Source organism: Lycorma delicatula, chromosome 3 (assembly GCF_047948215.1).
Source record: "Lycorma delicatula isolate Av1 chromosome 3, ASM4794821v1, whole genome shotgun sequence".
Classification (NCBI taxonomy): domain Eukaryota; kingdom Metazoa; phylum Arthropoda; class Insecta; order Hemiptera; family Fulgoridae; genus Lycorma; species Lycorma delicatula.
In genome coordinates this window covers 105,711,335-105,735,579 of record NC_134457.1, presented here as the reverse complement: position 1 = coordinate 105,735,579, position 24,245 = coordinate 105,711,335, and the positions used below count along the sequence as shown (strand labels likewise).

Here is a 24,245-nt window from a genome sequence, read left to right as displayed (position 1 = left end):
AGAAGTTTCATGTTCATGTAAGTTTCTTTCAGATCTATAGTCTAGGCTAGTGGTACTAATGGAAACTCATTCCTAATGTGCAGAAGTACAGTTTTCAGACTAGCTTTAGACGAATCAATAAACAAATGCCAATCCTCTGTTATGTATTCATGATCAAATGATTCCATTACAGACAAAACATTATTACAAAAAAGTTCATCTTTAAATACAAAGAAATTCTTGAAATCATTATGCCTATTTCTAAAAACACATACTTTTGTTTTGTGGTGTAGGAGGTTCCAACCTTTAATCGTAAGTCTAAAAGTTCTGCCTCCTTTTTTGATAAATTCAGATCTCGTACAATGACCTCAAGGTAACTGAGGTCCCCTTGTGCTAGTAAATATGATTCACCAGACGAACACACAAAGCTTCATAGTTTGGATCAACCTTTACATCAACATTATTTTCTACCAAATCTTTGTGTTGTTGATCATCACTAAGATGATATTTTCTGGTGGTTTAGGCACAGGCAGTTCTTCACTATGAGCCAGACCTTAGGGTATGAAATAGTATGCTTTGATTTTGAACTAATACCTGCAATATTAGTCGGACAAAAGTAACAATTGGTGGCATCTTTTCCTGCCAAATCATTGGAACAGCAAAATTCATTTGGCGAGAACCCTTTGAGCAGCTTGTAATGAGTCTGTCACAAGTAGCACAACCAATGTGAAGGGCCCAGTGTTTGTCTTGGTCACCAATTGCAGCAGCCAAAATAAAACTCATAGTATTTTTTGATGAGAGGAGTAAAACTGTATTTCTGAAATTGAAATATTATGTTACCTCACCATAAATGTAGCAAAATCTGTCCAGGGAGCTTTACACAGTTTCAAGGCATTTTGCAAAATCACACAATATACATACATTATAAAAAATATTCACTACATGTCTTGAATTCAAAAGATGAAATGCAAATTTAGAATATGTTGTAACAGAAACGTTTATAATGAACTTTATTATATCAGCACATACACATGAAAGATATCAACAGAATGAATACTGAACACAGACTGCCTATGGCTTGAACCAGTAACTCAGAAGTAATCAAAACAGATGTTGCTTGTGATATCACTTTGACAAACAATGATGACTAAGTCTGTAAAAAACAGTTTTCTAACTCATTTTAGAATTGCATCATCCAGCAGTTATGACTAATTGTATTGCTCTATGCCAACAAACTACAGATACAACTTCTGAATGTAAGTTAATGCCATCTGGAATGTAAAAATATGTACAATATTACTTTTTCAATTCACACTTTTCAACATACATAGTTTGTCCAACGGAAAAGGTGACTGACTGAGTCTTTGTGTAACTAGCACAAAGACTCAGTAAGAGTCTTACTATTACTGAATAATGAAAAAATTCATTCTCTGAATGAATATGTTCGTTATATAAAATGACATATTTGAACTTTTTACCACAAAAAATGTAAAGGCGCTAGCATCTTTTGTTTAGTTGTAATGACATAACATGTAATGTTACTTTTTGAGTGTCAGATGAAAAAACAACAATGGAACAATGTGCTAACATTAAATTTTGTTGTAAGTTTGGTAAAAGTGCTACAGAAACTTTTGAAGTGATTCAGACTGTCTATGGTAGTCAGGCAATAAGCTGTAAGAGCATTTTCAAGTGGTTTGCAAGATTTTGTGACAGCAGAAACAGCATTGGAAATGATCCATAATCAGGTCCATCAATAACAGTTCAAATTGAAAAAACATTTAAAAGTGAAATTCTTTGAACTAATCATTGTGTATCTGTGGGACTCATTGAAGAACTCACTGGTGTTCTGAAATCCACTGTCCATCTTATTTAAAAAAAAAAAAAATTAGGAAAACGAAAGGTCTGTGCTCACTTTGTACCATACAAACTGACTGTTGATTAAAATGATTACAGATTGGAGCACTGCAAAGATATGAAAAGAATGGCTGATATGGGTCCAGACGTCATGTCAAGAATCGTAACTGGTTAAGAAACATGGTGCTTTCAATATGAGACATTCACAAAGCATCAGAGCTCGGAATCGAAGAGTCCACTAGAACCCAAACCGAAGAAAATGTGAATTCAGAAGAGCCGAATCAAGACTTTACTCACCGTTTTCTTTGATTCCAAAGGAATTAATCAAGCAACTGTACCAGAATTCAAGAATTTGTATCAGAAGGTCACATGGTGAATGGTAACTATTACTTCGGCATTATGAATTGTATATGGACCAGGATTCTTTGAGTTTGATCCAAATACCAGGAGCAAGGGACATTGTCTTTTTTGCATGACAATGCACTGAACTCAAGTGCAAGATTGTACATGATTTTTTGGCTAAAAAAAGTATTGTGGTGCTTGATCATCTCCCATATACATGTGATTTGGCTCCATGCAACTTCTGGCTATTCCCGAAACTAAAATTGGCAGTGAAAGGAAGGAATTTCGACACAATTTCAGATATTCAGAAGGCTTCGACTGTGATTTTGAAGGCGATTACTATGAATGAATATCATAATTGCTTCAAACAATTTTATAATCGTTTCCATAATTGTACTGACTCACAAGGAATCTATTTAGAATAAAAAATAATGAAAATTAAAAATAAATCATGTCTTTTTATTTCGCATCAGCTACCTTTTAACACTGGACAGACTGTGTATTATTTTGAATTTCTGTGAAAAATACTTTAATATGAGAATGATATATCAGGCTAAATATATTTATGTAGGCTGATACGAGTATCATCTTGCTATAAAAATCCAATGCTAGTTAACAATGACAAAAGCCACTATCAAACTGAAATAACAAAAAGGAATGGTCAAAATTAATCTCTTTTGCTAAGAAGATAAGGCTCATAGATAAAGAATTATAAATTATAAAATTATAAAAAGTTATAAAATAAAGTTTAAAGTTGTTAAAAATGTAATCTACTTTTAAGGTGATGGATTGTGGTTTTTTTTATATCAGGCAATAAAAAGTCCAAAATGATTAAATTCAACTGATAAATATAAATAAAAAAAAAATGTTAGTATAATGAAAAAAAATTGTTTCTTTGATTAGATTTTGAAACATGTTTACAATAACTAAACTAATTCTATTTAATCATTTCAAAAAAGAAAACATATTATTATCAAGTAATTATTTTTTTGAATCAATGAATAAGAAATTCTTAGGTATTTAGAAATGTATTCAAAAAGATACAGTCCAAGAAGTAATGCTTTTCTTATTGCATTATTTCACAAATATTATTACTTATTACAATATAACATTATTAAGTTTATTTTGTAGATTTATGAATTTTATTAGGTGCTCTGGCACATAAGATGTATTTTACTTTCCCGTCTAGAGCTATAGCTCTAGAAGGAAAAGTATTATTATCGGTTCAATTTGGTCATGTGTGGTTTTTGTCGTATCTTGATGTTTTGACAGCAAAGGAACCCAAAAAATTGGATGGAAATTTTCCAGAAGTTTGTACAGTATGTAAGTGTGTGTGTTTTCAGTGTCTCACTCTAAATCACCTTACATCCCAATTGAGATGGGCCAATTTTGACTAAACTTGGTTAGATTACTTCAATGGACGCTGATGCCAATAAATATTCAAATCAACAGGTCAAGGGGGTGAGGGTGTAGAGCAAAGTCACTCTCAGTATCTTGAGATTTTGGCTAATTAAAGTCATATTTTTCTTAGGCACTTTTGTTAACGATTAAAAAATAACAATATTTGCAAAAATAATAATTTTTGCAAAATCACACCTCCACCCCAAAAACTTCTGCTGTGTGATATGCTATGCTCTGACGTCACAGGTGAGCAGTAGAATTAACTAAATTAATAGTATTTAAAGTGTAAAAAGGTAACATGGTCTGGCTGAGTTTCTGAAATTACATTAGTTTGGTTAGTGCAGACTGTTACCGATAGTATCGCCACACCTGTGCAAATTAAGTATGGTATGTGTGAGCACTTTAGTTAGAATGATTGAATTAAATAAACGTAAAAATATTTTATCTAAATAAAATGATATATATTTTTAATTAAGTTGTGTGTGTAAGCCGTGCATCAAAAACAACCCACTCACATGATAGGAAAGTCCTTTGTGTTGTCAGATTTTTTAATATATTTTTGTATTCCCTTATACACACTGTAAAAATCTTGTTAAAAATGATCTGCTTGTTTTTCTTGTATGGCATTGGTAATAATTTATTTTATAAATACCAGTTTTATTACAATTACCATTTACAGCTTACTATTATTAGGTATTAAATATTTTATAACATAGCTGTTAGGTTTACATGCCATATTTATACGTATATTTAATATGTCTTTATTACGTATATTTCTTACTAATTTTTTTGTTTTATTAATGTATTTAAGTTTTAAGTATTTTTTTTTCATTTTAAAATTGTTTTATTAATTTTATATTCATATTATGTATAATGAATATAAATTAATTGTAACAATTTTGTTTGCTACTTGTTATATCTGCTGCGTTTCTACATTCAGATATATTTGCTTTATGAATTAACTGTGTTGTGATATGTTCCTTCTTTTTTGGGACCATGAGAAGTAAAATATATTTATATATATATATTACAAATTTGATACTTTTTAATTGCATTCACCATTACAAGGATGAAACTCAAAATAGTGACATAATAAAAAAGTGATATGTAAGTAGCAGGTAGGCTATCTTCTGATAGTCCATATAAAAAAATTGGATCTAGAACCTACAGAAAATCAGTCAACTTCTCTACCAACTGCTCAATAAAAACTTATATTTTTAATATAAATAACACAAATACAGTTGACAACATAACTCATAATACTACCTGAAAGGTTAGGAGCATTATTGTTGATTACAGGAACCGGACTGTAGTTTCCAGTTGATTCTAGACACTTTACTTTATCTGGGAAATCACACTGTAATGTTTCAGGATTGAATAAAGTTCCTGGGGAACATACTTGGAGAATACCTCGACCTTTCCAGCAGTTGTAAAACCGTCTGCAGTCTCCAAGGTATGGAAATTGCCCAGTTGCTTTGTTTGGACATGGCTGAAAAAATTATAAAATTATTTGCAATAAAAATAAAACAGAGTATATATGACTCATGTGCATTTTTATTTATGCTATATTTATGTAATTTTTATTTTGTGCTAAAATATTCAGTAATTAAAATTAGTATTCTGATACTTAAAATTTAGGAACAATTTATTTCTGAACCTTTAATTCAAAACTGATAAATTTGTTTCAAATTTTGTAGTATACATTCTACCAATTTTTTCATCTCTTATTTCCTTTGACATCTTACCAGTGTGCTTTGATGCTCACCAGATGTTTGATGCTTTAGTTTAAACAACATATGATTTTTATGAAATCATTAGAATTGTTTATAATAAGATGTTTATCAGAAGTACTTAATACATGGATATTAACTTTACCAGTTATCTACTGCAACTGCAGTAGTACGTTCTATATAATCCAAAATTAAATTTATTTTGATAGTTTGAAATTAACAACATTTTGCAGTTTATCTGTGAGCTATTCACATTAACCAGCTAGTTCATAGAAATCAGCACTGCTTAAGAAAAGAAAACTCAAGAAAAAATGTTCTTTAACTTGCCTAGTTTTGATCTTGTTTTATTTATCAAAATCAGAAGATCCTGAAATTCTATAAATCTTGAGTTCTTAAACATTCTATTTTGATGAGTATTAAAATATACTTCTATTTCTCTTACTGAATCTTTTAAAAATTTAAAGTTCTAGTCTAACAAAACTAATTATAATAATTATTAAACCAATATTTAATAAATTTGGAATCTTATTAATTCAAACTTATTACAATACCTCATAATTTATTGTCAGCCTCATTTAAATATAAATTCACTCTCATTTAAATATAAAATGAAAAAGTAGCTTTTATCTATGAGTAAATCTGACTGTCTGCATAGATAATAATAAATATTTACACATTGTATAAAGTACATTTTATTGCAATTGAACCGTAAAAACTTTTTTAAATGTGTTTCCTTTTTAAAAAAAGCTTTTTTGTAATGGTCTATATATTTTTTCTCTGCTCTCACTTCTAAGTAATTATATTTAATTTATATAAGAATAATTAAACTTAAAGTTGGAATTTGGAAGTAATTTCACTTTCTAATTAGATAAAACATATGAAATACTTCTTTTGAGTGGTTAATTGATTTTGGTTTACTTATATTTGTTTTGATCCTTTTCTTTGTTTCTACATTAAAGAATAATTCATTTTAAAATTGGAATTTGGGGCTAATTTAATTTTATTAAGTATAGATAATTATACTTTATTTTATAGAACTTAATTTTGCTAAGAACTGTATTTTTATTACATTTAATGTTGATTTAATCATACATCAAACACGAAAAAGAATACAGTCCTCAATAATGTAATTTTTTATTACTTCAACAAAACCTCTTGTTTAAAATACAAGTATTAATTTAATGTTTAAATGCTATAATTTAATTATAAATGTTTAAATTAATACATGTTGTTAGAAATAGCATCACTGTCAAATCAGTAAAATAAATAAGTTGTTCAGCAATCAAATAGATAGATAGAAATATCTGTTTTAATATTACTTCTTGTTATTTGTAGTTGCTAATTTCATCATGATGTAATTGTTTTCTTGTATGAATATTAAGTGTAAATACATTATATTTGTGTTCTAACAGTATCTTGTTTCACTTATAATTTTAAATTTACAAACCTGGCAGGAATGTGTTAGCACCTATTAGTATATCAATATCAATACAGTCCATATTTTATTGAATTTTTACACCAACCTCAAACACATGTATTAATTCATGTTTGAGATGGTAAAAAAGAATTATATTCTTTGATGCTATATAATAGAGGCTAGGTACTTATAATAACAGTTTTATTTAGTTGTATGTAAAAATATGTATATCCAAAGGTTATTGATTACCAATCCCAGCTTGATTGATTTTATATGAGTGCTTGATAACACTTTAAGAGCAGAGTGGTTGAAGGCATACAAAATCACACAATGCAATGGAAGAAGCAGTAGGAAGAGCTATTTCCTGACTACCTGACCCAAAATGAAAAGTTATTTTATTTTTCAAGAACACAAAACAGTAGTCCCTCTGATCAATTGTCATTAAGGCTTCTACAGGTATAGAAATAAGTTTTTTCTGTATTTATTTATTTAACTATGTATTGTAAAATTGTAAATAAATATTTTTACAATAGAGTTTAAAATGAACTGCATAACTTAACCAATGTAGTCAGGAGGAAAGATATGCAATTAATTGTGTTGGATTTTTTGTTTTTATAAAATAGTTTTATTATCTTACTTGGATCTGAAACAAAATATATCAGTAATGAAATTTGTAATATGTTTTCTCTTTAATTGGACATAATCTACCATAATCTAATGTTTCCTACAGCACAGTAAAATATCTTTAGAAAGAAATGTATGGATTTTGAAGTATACATAATAATCATTTTCCGCATAAAAAAATGTAGGATAATGCAGATGGTCAAATTTAAAAAAGGTATTCATGTCATTCTTCTGCAACTATGATAATTTATGCTAAGTTATAAAAAATTATGGGTGATGAAAGTAATTTTATTTGTAATCAGTATTTTTTCTGATATTTTATATATCTTCATTTCATTTCTGACATTCTCTATCAAAATATTAAAAGAAAACTAAAAAAATGTTGCCTTCTTGATGACTTTATGAACTAACTTGCTTATTTCACATTAAATGCATAAGACAATAACTAATAATCCTGTGTGGGGTTGCCTGTCCCCCCATCAGAAGCATCCCAGGTGGCAGATAGGGGAATGCTTGGTAGATATGCTGGGTTGGTGGGAAAAAAATACCACCCACAGACCAAACAAGGCAGTGCTAGTTTGTGTTTTAGCTGCCTCAAAACATGATAAACTAAGGTAGCACCAATCATGCTAATAGGTGAATGGCTGCACGTTAGAGTTGTGATTCATGGCCTCAGACACCATTACACACCCTATTGTAATTGTATGTCCCAGCTATAGTATGCAAAGGTTCTGCTGCAGTGGTCTGACATTTCCCTGGTACTTGTGGGGTTTAAATGGAAATTAGCAAAGAAACATATCTCAGGTTTGAGGGACAGTTTAAAAACCGATGAGTTTTATTGGCTAGTGAGCACACACTTCAGCGCTAGGAGTGGTACATTCTCAGCCACAGATCTTTCAATCTGCAGTTCAAGCTTCATCCCATGATTATCATGGAAAGCTCCCAGATCTTACTTTCCACTACTAATATCATCAGATAGCCCAAAGAAGAGCTGTATTCCTCGAGGTGTTGGTGTATAGATTGAACTGATTGGTCAGGATTCATTAAATAGCAACATTCTACCATGGACGTCGATGGTAACATGGAAGAAGACATAATGAATTTCACTTCCTACATCACATTTGGTGCAGTGCAGTTCATTCCAAGGGAGGTGGTTGGACACCTAGAATCTTGGTACCACGGTGGAATGCAGAGATCATTGATGCAATAAGTGCAAAAAGAAGATCTCTTAATTGAGATATATATATATATATATATATATAGACCAACTGATTATAATAAAGTTACTTTTAAGTATCTTTGAGCTGCCGCTTTAAAGAAAATATTAGATGCCAAAACTATCAACCTGGGAGAAATACAGTCACAGATGTATGAAGGAAAATCCTAACAATTGCAGGCAAATCAGTTAGTTCCCTTGCATATATAAAACAAAAAGGGGAATTAATCTGCAATGCAGAAGAAATTGCTAATGCTCTAGATATATGTACGCCCACTGGATTCCATACATTGGACATTAGTCCATTTATCCAAACTTCATTGCGGTGCTTTAGATGCAGAGATTTGGACACACTGTGGCACACTGTATGAAGAAACAGTTGTGTGTGTGTGTGTGTGTGTGTGTGTGTGTGTGTGTATGTGTGTGTGAATGAATGATCCATCCCCAAGGCACCAGAATCCTTTGTGTTCAACATTAAGGCCTCTAGGAAGATGGAAAAAAGCAAGAAAGGATGGCCTAAGGGTAAACTTAGGTGATAGAAATTAAGAAGTTAGTCGTTATTTGTGTTTGATATAATTATTGATTTAATGTTTTAATCTATTCTGATATTTTTGACAACATTTTGTTAGAAATGGATTGTATGGTTTAAGCGCTTTTAAGTGGCAAGAACCCTTTACACCCTTATGTTTCTTTGGTGTTTCTAAAACCTTTGATAAGTGTATTTATTTGATGATCTATTTTGAAAAAATTCATCTTCTGATTACATTGTTAGTGTAATGCTTTTATCAAAGAAGTACTTTCTTTCTTTTGTTTGACTGCAAAGGGGCTAATCTAATGACCACACTAGTTGATGTTCCTAAAAAAAAAAGAAATAATTTGTTTGGATAAAAGATAGTGCACAGTTACAACGTGATAAAGCACCTCTGGAAAGCAATTTCTGGTATGGTGTTTAGGTCCTTCAGCGATTCTGTCTTTATCTTTTCAATGTTGGCAAAACAGCTTAGGAAATAGGAAGAAGTCACAGTGGGCCATGTCCGGCGAATATGGAGGCTGAGGCATCATAATGGTGTTGTTTTTGGCTAAAAATTCATGAACAAGCAGTAAGCGTGAGCAGGTGCATTATCGTGATGAAATTGCCATGAATTATTTCACCACAAATCCTCGTGTTTCCTTTGGATTGCTTCATGCAAATGGCGTGAAGCAGGTAGTAATCCTTGTCAACTCTCTGGTAGTAATTCGATGATTGTCATTAAATATTTTCTTTACTTATTCGATGTCATTGGTTGTTGATGTGCTTGACATCCAGGGCCTCATCATCTTCAACATCTTCTAGGCCCTCTTGGAAATGTTTGTACCATTTGTAAACATTTCTTTTATTTGTAGAAGAATCGCCAAAAGCAACATTCAACATTTCCAATGTAATGCTGCACTTTATTCCATTTTTAAAGGAAAATTTAATGCAATTTCTTTAATCCATTTTTCCACAAGTTAAAAATCTCCAACATACCAAAACACGTGTAACTTTTTCTACAGCCAGCAATAAACTAAGCATCCAATATGGCTACCAATGTAAACATATGTTAGGGACAAGTGTACCAACACAACAAAAAAAAAATCGACAATTGGACTTATACAGCCTGGGAAATTAAAAAAATTCTGTGTATTTTTTTTATCAAACCTTTTATTATATATATATTTTTTTAGTAAAGAAGTGTTCATATTATCTAGTGCTGTCTTGATGCAACATCATACTGTAAAGAACATTATAGTAAAGTTAAAAGAAATAAATCGAATGATTAAAAGTAATTTTACATTCTTATAAACAATAATGAGCCCTAACATGTGAATGCTATGTACTGCTTATGATTGATCAAGATAATAATATTTAAATTAGTTGTCATATTTACTCAAATAATTATATTATACTTAATGAATAAAACAAATAATTTTGCTTACCTGTGAAGGTATCCATCCATTAGGAGTCCAGTTATTATCTTCAGGATCACTTTCTGGAAAACTCCATATTTTCCGTGAATTTGGATTTGTTTGCTCTAATTTTGCATTAGGAAATGAAGTAGGCTGAGTAACTGTCTTGAAACTTGAGCCCTTTATTCAAGAAGAATGTAATATACTTAAAAACATAAATGACCAAATACATATATTACAAATGTTATATACCATGGGGTCTTTCATAAATTATGTACGCATAGGGTTATGATATTTTTAAACCTTTTCTCCAGTTCATAATATGAGTGTTTACATCAAGAGTAAAATTAAAAGTAAGGAACAAAGAACAATTTTTTCTTTGAATCATTTAAAAATTTGTCATAATATTGTATAACAAATAATAAAATAAATATATTATTAATACATTATAATGAATTTAATATAAGTAATGTATAGATATTTATATTTTTTAGTTAGTTAAAAAAAATACTTATTAATTTTTTTTTGCATTTTTGGAAGTAAATAATTTAGAAGAGAAAATAATTTTTAATTTATTTTTCCATTTTATTTATCCAATTTATTAGGAGTTGTTTTTTTTAAATGTAAAAAAGAAATCTTTTTGAATAAATAATACTCCTGACATGTAGGATTAATATGTTTTTTTAAACCTTTAAAACAGGGAAATCTTAAAATAATAGAAATATTTTTTAATAAAAATACATCTATGTCCTTTATTTGTTTTTAACATAAAAATTGAAATGTAGCAAAGTAAATTTTTTTCTTGATTACACTGGAGTTTATAAATCCCCTAAGAAGAAATTTAATACCTTATCTATTTTTGACAATTTTTAACGAATATGTAATCACTTTGAAATATTGGATACATTTTATCTATCATATAATATTGTTAATTTTAAAGTATTTGGTAAAAAATAGATTTAATGTGATTTTACTTTGATTTGATTTTTACATCTGTGCATGTATTGAACATTAGCTTTCAATTTTTCTGAAGTAATTAAAAATACACTGAGAGTTATGAGTTAAAGGATACAATGTGTTTAATTTTTCTTACTTGTGATTGTATCTCTCTAATAGGCTTCCAGTTGCTATCTTCAGGATTGCTTTCTGGAAAAGTCCATGGTTTCTGTGGAATTGGATTTGTTTGTTCTACGTTTGCATTATGAAGTGAAGAAGGCTGATTAATTGTTTTCACACCTAATCCCTTTACTTGATGATTATTTTTTAAATAAGGTAAAATAGGTATCCTTTGATTGCTTGATCTTTCAACTTTTTCCTGTTCAGTTGGCCATAATAATAATTCTCTTCTCATAGGAGGTTTTGTTACAGCTTGGCTGTTTTCTGTTGGTTGAACCAAAGATTCTTTTTTAGTTGGTGGTTTGGTGACAATTTTACTTGGATCAAATATCTAAAAAAAAGGATACATATATGCATTAATTTTTGTTTGCATTAATTAATTACTATATACCCCTAACATAATAAATGAGTAAAAGAATGTATGATTAGTTTATGAGGTGGGGATACATTTTGTACTGAAATCAAATAATATTGAGTAGAGGGGTTGAGTGCCACAGAAAGGAGAGGAAAAGAAACTGAGAATATTTACAAATTACACCCTATGTAAAATGAATGAGCGAGAAGTAGGATTTCAGTATTTTATACTGGTTATAAACTAATAATTGCAAATTCTTTTTTAAAAATCATAAAAGGAGTTATATGTGGATCAAGCCAGAAGATGTCAGAAAAAAATATACTGGTTATGAGAACTTTTGAAACAAAAAATTTGTGAATTTTTTATTTCCTAGTTATTATTACACATTTCCATTTACAAATAATTAATACATTGATGAGACTAAGTAATAATAATCTAATGAACCAGTTTAAGCTCTTGTATTTATATGATAAGATCATTATTATCAATTTATTGACAAAATCAATTTATATCCCCCCTCCTTATTTGACATATTTTGTACTTAAATCAGAGGCTAGTGAATGATTTCTTCCAGAACAGGAACATGTTTGTAGAGATACATCCCAACATCTTTCCCTTTGGCTATTCTTACTGACACATTTCTATAAATAAAGTAATTTGTCTATAGAATTTAATCCTTTATCAAGTCAAACATTTTTACAGATCCCTAAAACTTATGATAATTTGCATAGTTTTTTGTGATAATAATCCCAACTTTTTAAGATAATTTTTACCATAACTTTATTAGAATATGTGACAGAAAGGAGGGCAACAAGAACATTAATATGAAGGTAGGGGAAAATAAAGTAACAGTAGTTAATATATTTTTTCTTATTTAAGAATAAAAATTATAAAGGGTGGATAAAATAAAGTACATATCAACATTATACATATCTGTTGATGTAGATGTAGATTTTTCCACTTGAGCTTTCACACAGAAAACAAGTCTGTTAGTACCAAATACAAATTTAAGAATTAGGAAGATATTTAAAACAAAAGAAACTGAATGAAGTGTATTGAAGAGTGATGTTACAAAAAAATGTTGAGAATTAGGTGGGTCAATAAATTTCAAAATGAAGGTCTGAAAATGAAGAAATGGAGAGAAATTTGTAGCAGAAACTTGTAAAGTGATGATCGAGGTTGATAGAACATATATCAAGATCTTCGGTTAATGCCTTAATCAGTTAATTTTTTAATAGTGGGAGATAAGTAGAAGTTAAAAAACTGTAGAGAAAGGCAAGGAGTGGAATGTGTAACATATTAAAAAAAGATACATATTAATATTTTTTTTTTCAATAATATATTATACATTTTTACATATTATTATTTGTTTGTTTGTCTATCTGTCTGTCTGTATATAATTACATCATGTGAGAATCAACCAGTTGATTGCTTTCAAATTTGCAAGTTACATTTGTATTATCACAGGTAAGGTTTTAAGCCATAGTCTGGAGTCCCCCCCCCCTTGAGGATGAAGTCAATTAAAGATATTCATTAAACAAGAAAATAAAATAGTAGTAAAAAGAAGAAAAATAGTAGTATTTACTACTATTCTGTCTTTTATGATTTATTTTCTTTTTCAGGTTTCTTTAAAATCTGAATACTTTAATTATTATTTATTAGTATTATGCTCACAATCATGAGTGTAATGAACACCCCTTACAAGGAAAACGTTCACTTCACTTACCCTGACCAGCTGGTGTGTGTATATATAATAGAATCATAGACTCTTAATGTTAGAAATTAACTGGAATTATAAAAACTATTAAAAAATTAATATTGTAAACAATTAGTTCCATTTTCAATGTAAAATTAACTTGTAATGAGTTAAGAGATAATAAATTATAAAGTAAGTGAAGAGCAAGATACTAAAAATTTTAATTTACAATAACAATGTGTAGTCAAAAATATTAAACCATCAACAAAACATTTTTCATACTTCAAATGAAATTTGTAATAACTTTGTATGTATATGTCACATTTTGGAGTGACTTATATATAACTCATATGTCAGGTTCCTCAGAACTTCATGGTTATGATGCTTGACATATACAATGGTCCTAAAAGTTGTTAAAGCTGTAGTTTTATATTTTATTTTATTCTTTATGACACCATCTTTGGTATAGTATGATTCCTGAACAACCAATATTTCAGAATGAACACTATTTTTTTATATACATTAGTCTTATTTTGCTGAATAATATTTGCTTTTTAAGATCTAAACCATTAAATTTTTTGACAACTTAGTTACCTTTCTAAGCAATTACTATTATACAATTTATTCCTTAAATATTAAATACGGACTAAAGTGAATATGTTGTATAAAACACTAGCATATAAATTCAGTTAATATAACTTAATATGAACTATTTGCAAAAATTACAAATTGAAGAAAGTATATATGACGTTATTACAAGAACATTATGAATTGGAAGCAAAAAATATATTGTTAGAACAGTTATATTACAGCAGTTGGGTAACATTTTAGGTTGTTAAGGCAGCTACAGATAACATAAAACAATATTCAAAATATTTGGGTGTAACCTCAAAAACTGAATTTTGTATTTTATATATATATATATATATATATATATATATATATAATATATGATTCTAAAATTTTAGAATTCTGAAATGGAATTACACCAATATTTTGGGTCAAGGTATATGAAAGTGGTATGTCTTACCTTATTGTTTTGGTGAATTATTTTGAAATAATATATTTTTTTATATACATGTTGTTCATTTTGAATTCTACCCTTTTCTCTTTTTTTGTAATTAGAAACCCATGAATCTTATTTGACCTTAAGAATTTATACTAAAAAGGGTAACTACCATAACTATATTTTGGTTAGGATTAACATAAAAATAAATCAACTATTAGTGCTTGTATAAAAATAAAATTAATGACATTGATCATAAGTGCAATTAAACAATTTACCTTTTACCATATTTGAGAAATTTTGAAATTTCATTTTACTGAATAATTATGATTAACTTTTGTACTCTGGTATTTCTAAGCATTGTACAACTGACATTATTTGTAATAATTAAAACTATGTTTTGCTAAGTACTTAAAACATTAACTATATACCAGGTATTAAACTGCTACAATAATAGTAATAATAATAAGATAATAAATTATTTATTAAATTTGTAAACATACTTACAGCTAAGTAGTTGGGTAAATTCACTAAAAAAATTAATAAAATAAAAGTAAAACAAAATGAATTCATAATAAACATTTTCACTAACTTATGTGTTTTTTAAAATTCACAATAGACTCTTTCAGATATTTTCTTTACATTATTATAACATAATAGATGTTTCTAACACAAAACTCCACAAATAAGAAAACTTTGGTACAAAAAGATGTAATGTGATGTTTCTTTTCACTGATTACAATTTTTATTTAGATCACACATCATAAGCTGCGTAACAATGTTATCTTAGTTCAAGGAATACTGAGTTTAAAGTTCATATAATTCAAACATATTATTATCCTCATATTTTATTGTGGTTTTAATTAAGTAATTAAAGTACTTATAGATTTAACATGAATTAGTTAAATGAAAGGTTTCTTTCTTAGTAAAGAACTTTATACAAAAAAAAAAAAAATCAAGAACAGCTAATGAGAACATAAAATTTCATGCGCTAATCTTTATGTTGTTAAAATACTAATCTACTCAGCCAACTCTTAAACTGCATCAAGAAGAGGATGCAGCTTCTAAATAAATTGATCTTGAACTCAATTTAAAGCAATTCATTTATAAATGAGTCACAAGTTATGATTTAAAGTATAAAGAAATAATATAATTCTGAAGTATATGATGATGCAATGATGAATAGTATCATTTTAATTAAAAACTTCAAATTATTATCAAATTTTATGCTGTCTGGGTTTTTTTTTGGATTATACGATTTGTTTTTGTTAATTACTGGCCAAAATTCTCAGTATTGCATGAATAATCAGTTTTTATATATTTTCAAGTAAACAATTTCTGTAATAAATGTAATAATTAACCAGAAAAGAAATTTTTTTCATATTTTAAGTCATGAAGTTATTATAATATAGATTTTTTTTTTAAATTTTGCTGTAGTTTTTATAAATAATTAATGTAACTAATTTCCCAGACTACTGGCATGTAAAATTTTATGTAAAATATTAAAAAGGCTGATGGTCTGTCAAATTAATCAATTAAACTAAACTAATTAAAAACTTTGCAATATATGTTCAGCTTCCTTTTGTAAAACAACATTCCAAAGGCATCTATTTATTCTTTTCCTTTCTACTTTTCCTATTACTCATGTTCAGTTATAATAAAGTGCTGCAATTTACAAACAGTTTGAAAATAATCTTTTTAATTCCTAGATGTTTGATACTAGCAATCATTTTTCTGCATAAGAAAGCTCTCCTTGATTGTGCCTATCTGCTTTTGATCTATATCTTATTTATTAGTCTTTTGTTAGCTTACTTCCTAGGAAACAAAAGTCTGTAAATTCTAGTATATTATGTTTTAATTGTCCTATTGCCCATTGTCTTATTACTTGTCACATTTCATTACCTTTGTTTCAGTTTTATTGATTTTCAAAATGAATTTCTCTTCTAGTAGCAAAAAAACCATGCCCTTTAGAATTTTTTTATTTACTTTCAGTTTCTGCTAAAGAATGTCATTGATGAATCTTTAATATCTCTATTTTATCTTTCAGATACTTACTAAATTTATCCATAAGTTGTTTGTTATATCTGTTTATTTATATGCAAGTTCAAAACCAATGGAGACATTCTTTTCATTCTCAATCGAACCTAGTCTGGTTTCATCTTTTACTCTTTATCACGACTACCTGTTTTGTACATATTCCCTAAAAGCCTTCTTCCCCTACATTTCAGCTCAATTTTTCTTGAAATTTTACATATTTTCCATTCTACTTAAATGGCTTCTGCAGATGCATCAATGCCATTCATAAATATTCTTGAGCCTGCCTTCTAAGATTATTGTGAGGGCCAGAATGGACTGCTTTGTGTCTATACTTTTTCTGAAACTCAACTTATCTTTATCTATTATACTTTCTACTGTACTTGTAAACTACCTTAGTGAGAATATTTGATGCACAAGTTGTAAGACTGAAGTGAAGTGGTTCTTACATTCATCTGTTACTTTCTTTGGCATAATAACAATTACACCACTTTCAAAATCTGTAGATTCTTCTCCAGTTTCATAAGCTTACACAATTAAGCTATGGTCAATTCACTTATTCTTCACAAAAATATTCTGTTATTATATCAACCAATCCTCATTCCAGTTCAAGTCTTTTAGAGCTCTTTCAAACTATAATCTTATAATAAATAGGATCTCTGAAATCTCCATCAAATTTGTTTTTCTTATTCAAAATCTCCTCTGATACTTTTTCCCTCTATATGTTTCTAGTAAATATTAGCTCATTCTGATCTCCCTCACAATTGATTTCTATCTGCATCTCTTGTACTAATACAGCTTCATTTTTCCAAAATTATTTCTTAATTTTCAAAACCTACCTTTCCAGTAATACTTTTTTTTACTTTATTATTTCTCAACATCAACAAATTTTCCTTCGATGTTCTATTAATTTTATTTAAATAGAACCTATACCTAGTAGTTTTATGCAGTCATCAAAAAATTGTTATACTTTTTACTGATACATTTACCATCAAGTCTAATACACATCTTGATGTCAATGGTTTTCCACTTTTCTTTGTAAAGTATTTTTCCCTACATTAAATTTCCCTAACTTAAATTATTCCTTGATGTTTTTAAATTTATTCATTAATTATCAACTGAATATAATTCCACTTTTACTGATTAAAACAGTCATATGTTTCATTAATACCAAAATAAAGTAGCATTAGGCTGAGTTGTTTAAAATTTAATTTCTCATTATTCACTTTTAGTATATGAGGCAACCAACCCATCCTAGAGCTTATGGAAGTTAGATTCCTTATATTAATCAATGTTAGCTCCAGTAAAAGGATTTCTTTAAAAAATTTGTTTGGCTGAAATAAAATTTAAATTTAATTTTACGTTTTTACCCCATTCAAGAAAGAAAAATTGAATGTTGATGCGATATCATTAGGTTTTCAATCACTCTTTTTTCAAGTTAAAGTTTTTTAATTTATAATTTCTTTCTTCTGAAAATTCCAAGCTGTTTTATTTAATTATTGTAAAGTGGAATTAAAAGGATGAAAGATGATTTAGAATACTGAATTCATCTCGTAAAAACTAAGACATTAGAAATCTTTCTTACCTTTGTAAAATGCCTCTTCTGAGCATCTGGATACTCTTTGTTATTGTAAGCCAGGGTTTTCAAAAATTTTATGCTTACTTTTTTTTGAATGTGTAATGAACAATGATTATATTCTAGAAGACGACTCCACTCCACTTTCTCCACCGTTTTATCGATCTAATGTTTTCTTTTGAAAATCTATTCCATTAAAAAACCAATGCATATGAATAATTTTATCACTAATTATAACAAAAATAACAATAAACAAAACTACTCATTTAATATTTTTCACTAGTTTTAGTTTTAGTGATGACTAGATATTGAAGCTTTAGTTTTATTTTTTGTTTAGAAGAAATCCTATTGTGCTATGTTGGTTTTATATTTATTGGTTATAATCCTAGAATATGATAGTAATTTTTGATTTTCGGTTGATATTGGATTCGAAACCTAAGTAAAAAATTTGAGTTCATTAGAGAAAATCAAGAAAAACAACTTTTTATTCTTTTTTATGTTATGTTTTACTCATTCCTAGAAATATGACTGTCTTAAATAATTTGATCAGTATTTAATTATAATTTTTAGACCATAAACTTATAACAACTTATAATGTAGTGATAAAAATGTTCGCATATAAAGAAAGGAACAGATGTCTTGAAAAAATTACATTTTCCCTATTTTTTTGGAAACTGTGTTAAAAATATTACAAACTGTTATAAAATATTTTATAGTGAAAATAATGATAAAGTGTTGTTAAAATTTTGAATAAATTATGAAAATATTCAAAATTTCTACGGAGTAATTACAACGTATATGAATTTTAAACTTACTTCGAGATGATAAACCAATAAAATAAAATCCATTATGACACCTGAAAAACTGCTAAGATAACTTTCCTAATCTCATTCTGACGATGATAAATTGTTCTTTAACATCAACTATAGCTAAGCGTTTAACTGTATTAGAAGCGTAGCATCCTTTAACCGCTTAACTTATTTTATAAAAAATAAAAATTTGTATTTAATAAATAAGAAGAATCTCTTTAGAAGAATCTAAACAAATTAAGAATTTTTTTATTACATTCAAAGAAAGCATTTCGGGCCGTTTTACCAGCCGTGTGAAAGGTAACTGTGAAGTTAAACATCGGTCATTGACCTCCCAATGGTCTCGCCACCTCTAAAGGCAATGCTTTTACCTATTCACCAGTCACAGTAAATCATTTTATTAAGTGCAATCAGAGCAGCCTAACAAAAGTTTTTGTTAGCCTCAAAATAATGTAAGTTCTGTTTGTTGATTGATTATTTTTTAATAGTTGTGACAGCCATCCCTCAGGTCTACAGTAATTATCTTTAATTAAAGATACATTGATACAATATATTATCATCACTTTATAATAATATATTTAAACGATGAATTAATTGCAGATATTTTCCTGTTATCTGAGGAAACTTCAACTAAAAACCACAGTATGTTTAAAATTTTTCTTATTATTATGAAGGGCGCCTGAAATGTATGTATACCGGGACGTAACGGGAGAATAAAACATCGTACAAAGTAACTGTAATAATATTTTACTGTCGTCTGTTTCTAAAGATGAAACTGTAGATCAAAAATACAATAAGTAGATGGGGAATAAAATTTTGTACTTCAGAAGCTGTTAAAGTAAATACTGAAGTGAAACTCACAATTGTTGTCTGGTTTCTGGGACTGATGAGCAACACCCAAAGGTGGTGGATTAATCGATTCAAAATTATCGTTGCATTACACTACAACGCATTGCCATGCAGTTGCATATTGAAAGAACAAGTAGGATATTGTTCCACGACTAGGCGACCTTATCGCATTGGTTATCACGCAAACTCACAGGAAAGAACAAACTTACAGAAAACATTGTGAACAGCTTGTGATGAGGGAGATTACCTCTTTTAAATATCACGGGAGATGAAACTTGGATGCATGATTATGATCCAGAGGAATGACGGCAGAAGCATAGAATACCGGCACTATAGTATGTACAGTTAAAAAAATTCATACAAACCCTCTTCAAAGAAATTCTCTTGGCAATGTTGTGCAAGTCCAAACACGTGTACATGACTCACTACATGGAAGACGGATCAAGTGTAAATTTTGACTGGAACCGGTTAGCATTATGAAACATTTTTGTAATGATATGGGTATTGAACCAATCAAAACACTAACCAATTAGAGGCGAATATTGTTTAATGAAACACCTGTTTTTTTACTTTAAATTTAATCCGATATATATATATTCGAATATAAATTAGCAAGCAGAGGTTAATTTGAAAGTACACGAATAGTTAACTTTATTATTAATATGTTTATAATATTAATATTATTATTAATATGAACTCAGAATCTTTTTATCACCCACCGTTTTTGAAAAAGTTTTAAATTTTAATTAAGGATTTTTTCATTTTCAACATATATTTAGTATTTTAAGCTCCTATACTGTATTTTATTAGCTCATTCTTTGTTGCTTAATTCTGTTAACATAATTTGTAAGCTATAAATAATCAATACTAGAAAAAAATAATTAAATCATATCATAGTCACATAGTATGACATCATATCTAATACTGAAGAGTGAGCCTTCATGGACAAGATTAATCATGCAGGTCAAAACAAGTAGCTGAAAACACAGCTGTGTTGTTTGTATTAAGCAATGGATTTAGGAATGAATTAATTTTGTTCACTCTTATTGCTGTCTTAGTTTGTTAACGGTGCAGTGTCATAATGCCTCGAAATTGTGTAAATGATATGGATGCATTTTGTTATGTTTATAAAATCAAATAGAAAAAACAACCTTTAATTAAAAAAGCATATCATTTGTAATTACAGTGCAAAATTGGTGATCAGTATAAGACCTGGACTCCTCATATAGTATACACTAATTGTTCTGTATATTTAAGAGGATAGCTGAAAGGTACACGGAAGGCTTTGCCATTTGGTGTACCTATGGTTCGGCGTGAACCAAAAGATCATGTAACCGATTGTTAATTTTGTTTAACAAGTGTGTCTGGAATTTCTAAAAAAATCTAAACATACTGTAAAATATCCTTCATTGTAATCGGCAATCAGGCCTGTACCTCACAGTGAAATTATTCCAATTCCTGAGCGACCTGTGAGTGTGTGTTTCGAAAGCAGCGATGAAGAATCAGGCAGTACTGAAGAAGACCACAATGATTTTGAATTATCTTCCAGTAAGCCATATATTTTATCACAAGGTGAATTTAAATGACTTGGTTAGGGATTTAAATTTATAAAAAAATGAAGCTGAACTGTTAGGATCAAGAGTGCAAGGTTGGAATTTATTTCAAAAAAATACAAAAATTTCGGGCTTTGGAAGTCGACAAAAAGAACTTTCCTCAGTACTTTATTGATGAAAATTATTTAGTTTATTGCACAAATATTGATGAGCTTATGTTGTACTTAGAAGTAGTTCATAAACCTGACGACTGGCGCCTTTTCATAGATTCGTCCTAGTATAGTTTAAAAGTGGTTCTACTACACAATTATAAAAAATATTCTTCGATACCAATCGCTTATGGCATTAATTTGAAAGAGACATACGATGTGATGAAAGACGTTCTTGAGAAAATAAATAAAAAAAAAACATAGCTGGAACGGAAAGATTTGAAAGTTATAGTTATTTTGTTAGGCATGCAGTTAGGCTATACAAAGTACATTTGTTTTCTTTGCAAATGGGACAGCCGTGCTAGGGATAAACATTATGTTACCAAAGAGTGGAAGAAACGAGACAACTTAACTCCAAATGGGAAAAATATTATCATGAGCCCTTAGTTGAACCCAAAAAAAATATTTTTACCCCATCACCATATCAAGCTAGGACTAATGAAAAACTTTGTAAAAGTAATGAAGAAGGATAGTCCCGGATTTTTATACATCAGGCAGAAATTTACGAATGTAAGTGAAGGAATATTTGCTGGTCCTCAAATAAGAGAGTTGGTCAAAGATGATGTATTTAACTCAAAGTTAAATAACGTAGAAAGTGCATCTTGGCTTCATTTAAAGAGGTTTGTAAATTTTTCTCGGCAAACAAAAATCTGTCAATTACCAAGATATTGTTAATCATCTTTTTACTTCGTTCAGAGTTATGGGACGTAATAAGTATTTGGAAATAAATTTCCTCCACTCACGTTAGATTTCTTCCCGGACAACCTTCGATACGTAACTGACGAACACGATGAACGTTTCCACCAAGATATTTCGGTTATGGAAAGCCGCTATAAAGAGAAATGGATTACTAACAAGTTAGCGAATTACTGTTGGACATTAATTCGGCATGTGTCTGAGACTATTTATAAAAGAAAAGCATCAGCGAAATCATTCTAACACAGGTATGGCCATGAGAAATTATAAATTTTACAGATTTCAACTATTTTCCCTTAATTTTTTTTGAAACGTAATAAATTTAAAGCTAACAGTGTTAGAAAAATTGAATTTACAGATCTGTAATATAGGGAAAAAACCGTTCAAGAAATGGTATCACACTTGGAGAAACATTAAAAAAATATATTTTTTTGTGTATCAGTATTATTATCTTATACTTCCAAATTCATATCATAAATAGTAAACTAATAGATAAATTATGCCAATTAGGTTCTTATCTAGTTTAGTGAGCTTAGGTTATGTTTGATTAGATTACGTTGATTCCGTGTAATGACGAATTGCGCACCTTTATCAACATAGCATAACCAGTAGGGGTCCCGTATAACCTTTTAACAGTAACCTTAATTTTAGTACCTCAATTTTCAATTAACTCAGCGTCAAATAATGGGCAGGCAGGAGTAGGTTTCGTGATGAACAAGAAGATAGGGAGGAGAGTGAAGTATTTCAAGACGCATAGCGATATTGTCATTGTAGTAAGGATAAAATCAAAACCTAAACCGACAACGATTGTTAACGTCTATATGCCTACAAGCGCTCATGATGATGATGAGGTAGAATGTGCATACGAAGAGATTGATGAAGCAATTAAACACGTAAAAGGAGATGTAAATTTAATAATAGTTGGAGATTGGAATGCAAGCATTGGAAAAGGCAAGGAAGGAAATATAGTGGGTGAATACGGGCTGGGCAAAGGAATAAAAGAGGGGACCGACTTATAGAGTTTTGCACGAAGTATAATTTAGTAATTGCCAACACCCAATTTAAAAATCATAAAATAGAAGAATATACACTTGGAAAAAGCCAGGCGATACTGCAAGGTATCAGATAGATTATATCATGGTTAAGCAAAGATTTAGAAATCAACTCGTGGACTGCAAAACTTACCCTGGAGCAGACATTGATAGCGAACATAATTTGGTGATAATGAAATGTAGATTGGGGTTTAAAAACCTGAAGAAAAGGTGTCAGATGAATCGGTGGAATTTAGAGAAGCTTGAGGAAGAGGAGGTAAAGAAGATTTTGAGGAGGACATCACAAGAGGTCTGAGTAAAAAAGATAAGGTAGAAAATGTAGAAGAAGAATGGAAGAATGTTAAAAAGAAAATTCTTAAATCAGCAGAAGCAAACTTAGGCGGAATAAAGAGAACTGGTAGAAAACCTTGGGTTTCAGACGATATATTGCAGCTGATGGATGAACGTAGAAAATATAAGAATGCTAGTGATGAAGAAAGTAAAAGGAACTATCGGCAATTAGGAAATGCTATAAACAGGAAGTGCAAACTGGCGAAAGAAGAGTGGATTAGAGAAAAGTGTTCAGAAGTGGAAAGAGAAATGAACATTGGTAAAATAGACGGAGCATACAGGAAAGTTAAGGAAAATTTTGGGGTACATAAATTAAAATCTAATAATGTGTTAAACAAAGATGGTACACCAATATATAATACGAAAGGTAAAGTCGATAGATGGGTGGAATATATTGAAGAGTTATATGGAGGAAATGAATTAGAAAATGGTGTTATAGAGAAAGACTAGGAAGTTGAGGAGGATGAAATGGGAA

General features: G+C 29.2%; 1 protein-coding gene across 3 annotated transcripts in view; it reads right to left on the bottom strand.

Annotated features, from left to right (window-relative positions):
• The window catches only part of LOC142321844 (uncharacterized), an 86,530-nt gene extending 71,042 nt beyond the window's left edge, over positions 1-15,488 (bottom strand). For 2 of the 3 annotated variants that reach the window (XM_075360297.1, XM_075360298.1), the window contains exons 1-4: positions 15,170-15,488; positions 11,583-11,936; positions 10,520-10,669; positions 4,843-5,065 (exon numbers count right to left, since the gene is read on the bottom strand). In XM_075360297.1, coding sequence (XP_075216412.1) covers positions 4,843-5,065; positions 10,520-10,669; positions 11,583-11,936; positions 15,170-15,244 — 802 coding nt within the window. In that variant the 5' untranslated portion in view covers positions 15,245-15,488. The remainder of the gene's footprint in view (positions 1-4,842; positions 5,066-10,519; positions 10,670-11,582; positions 11,937-15,169) is intronic. The other variant, XM_075360299.1, reaches the window with a different exon arrangement.
• Between the last annotated feature and the right edge of the window lie 8,757 nt (positions 15,489-24,245).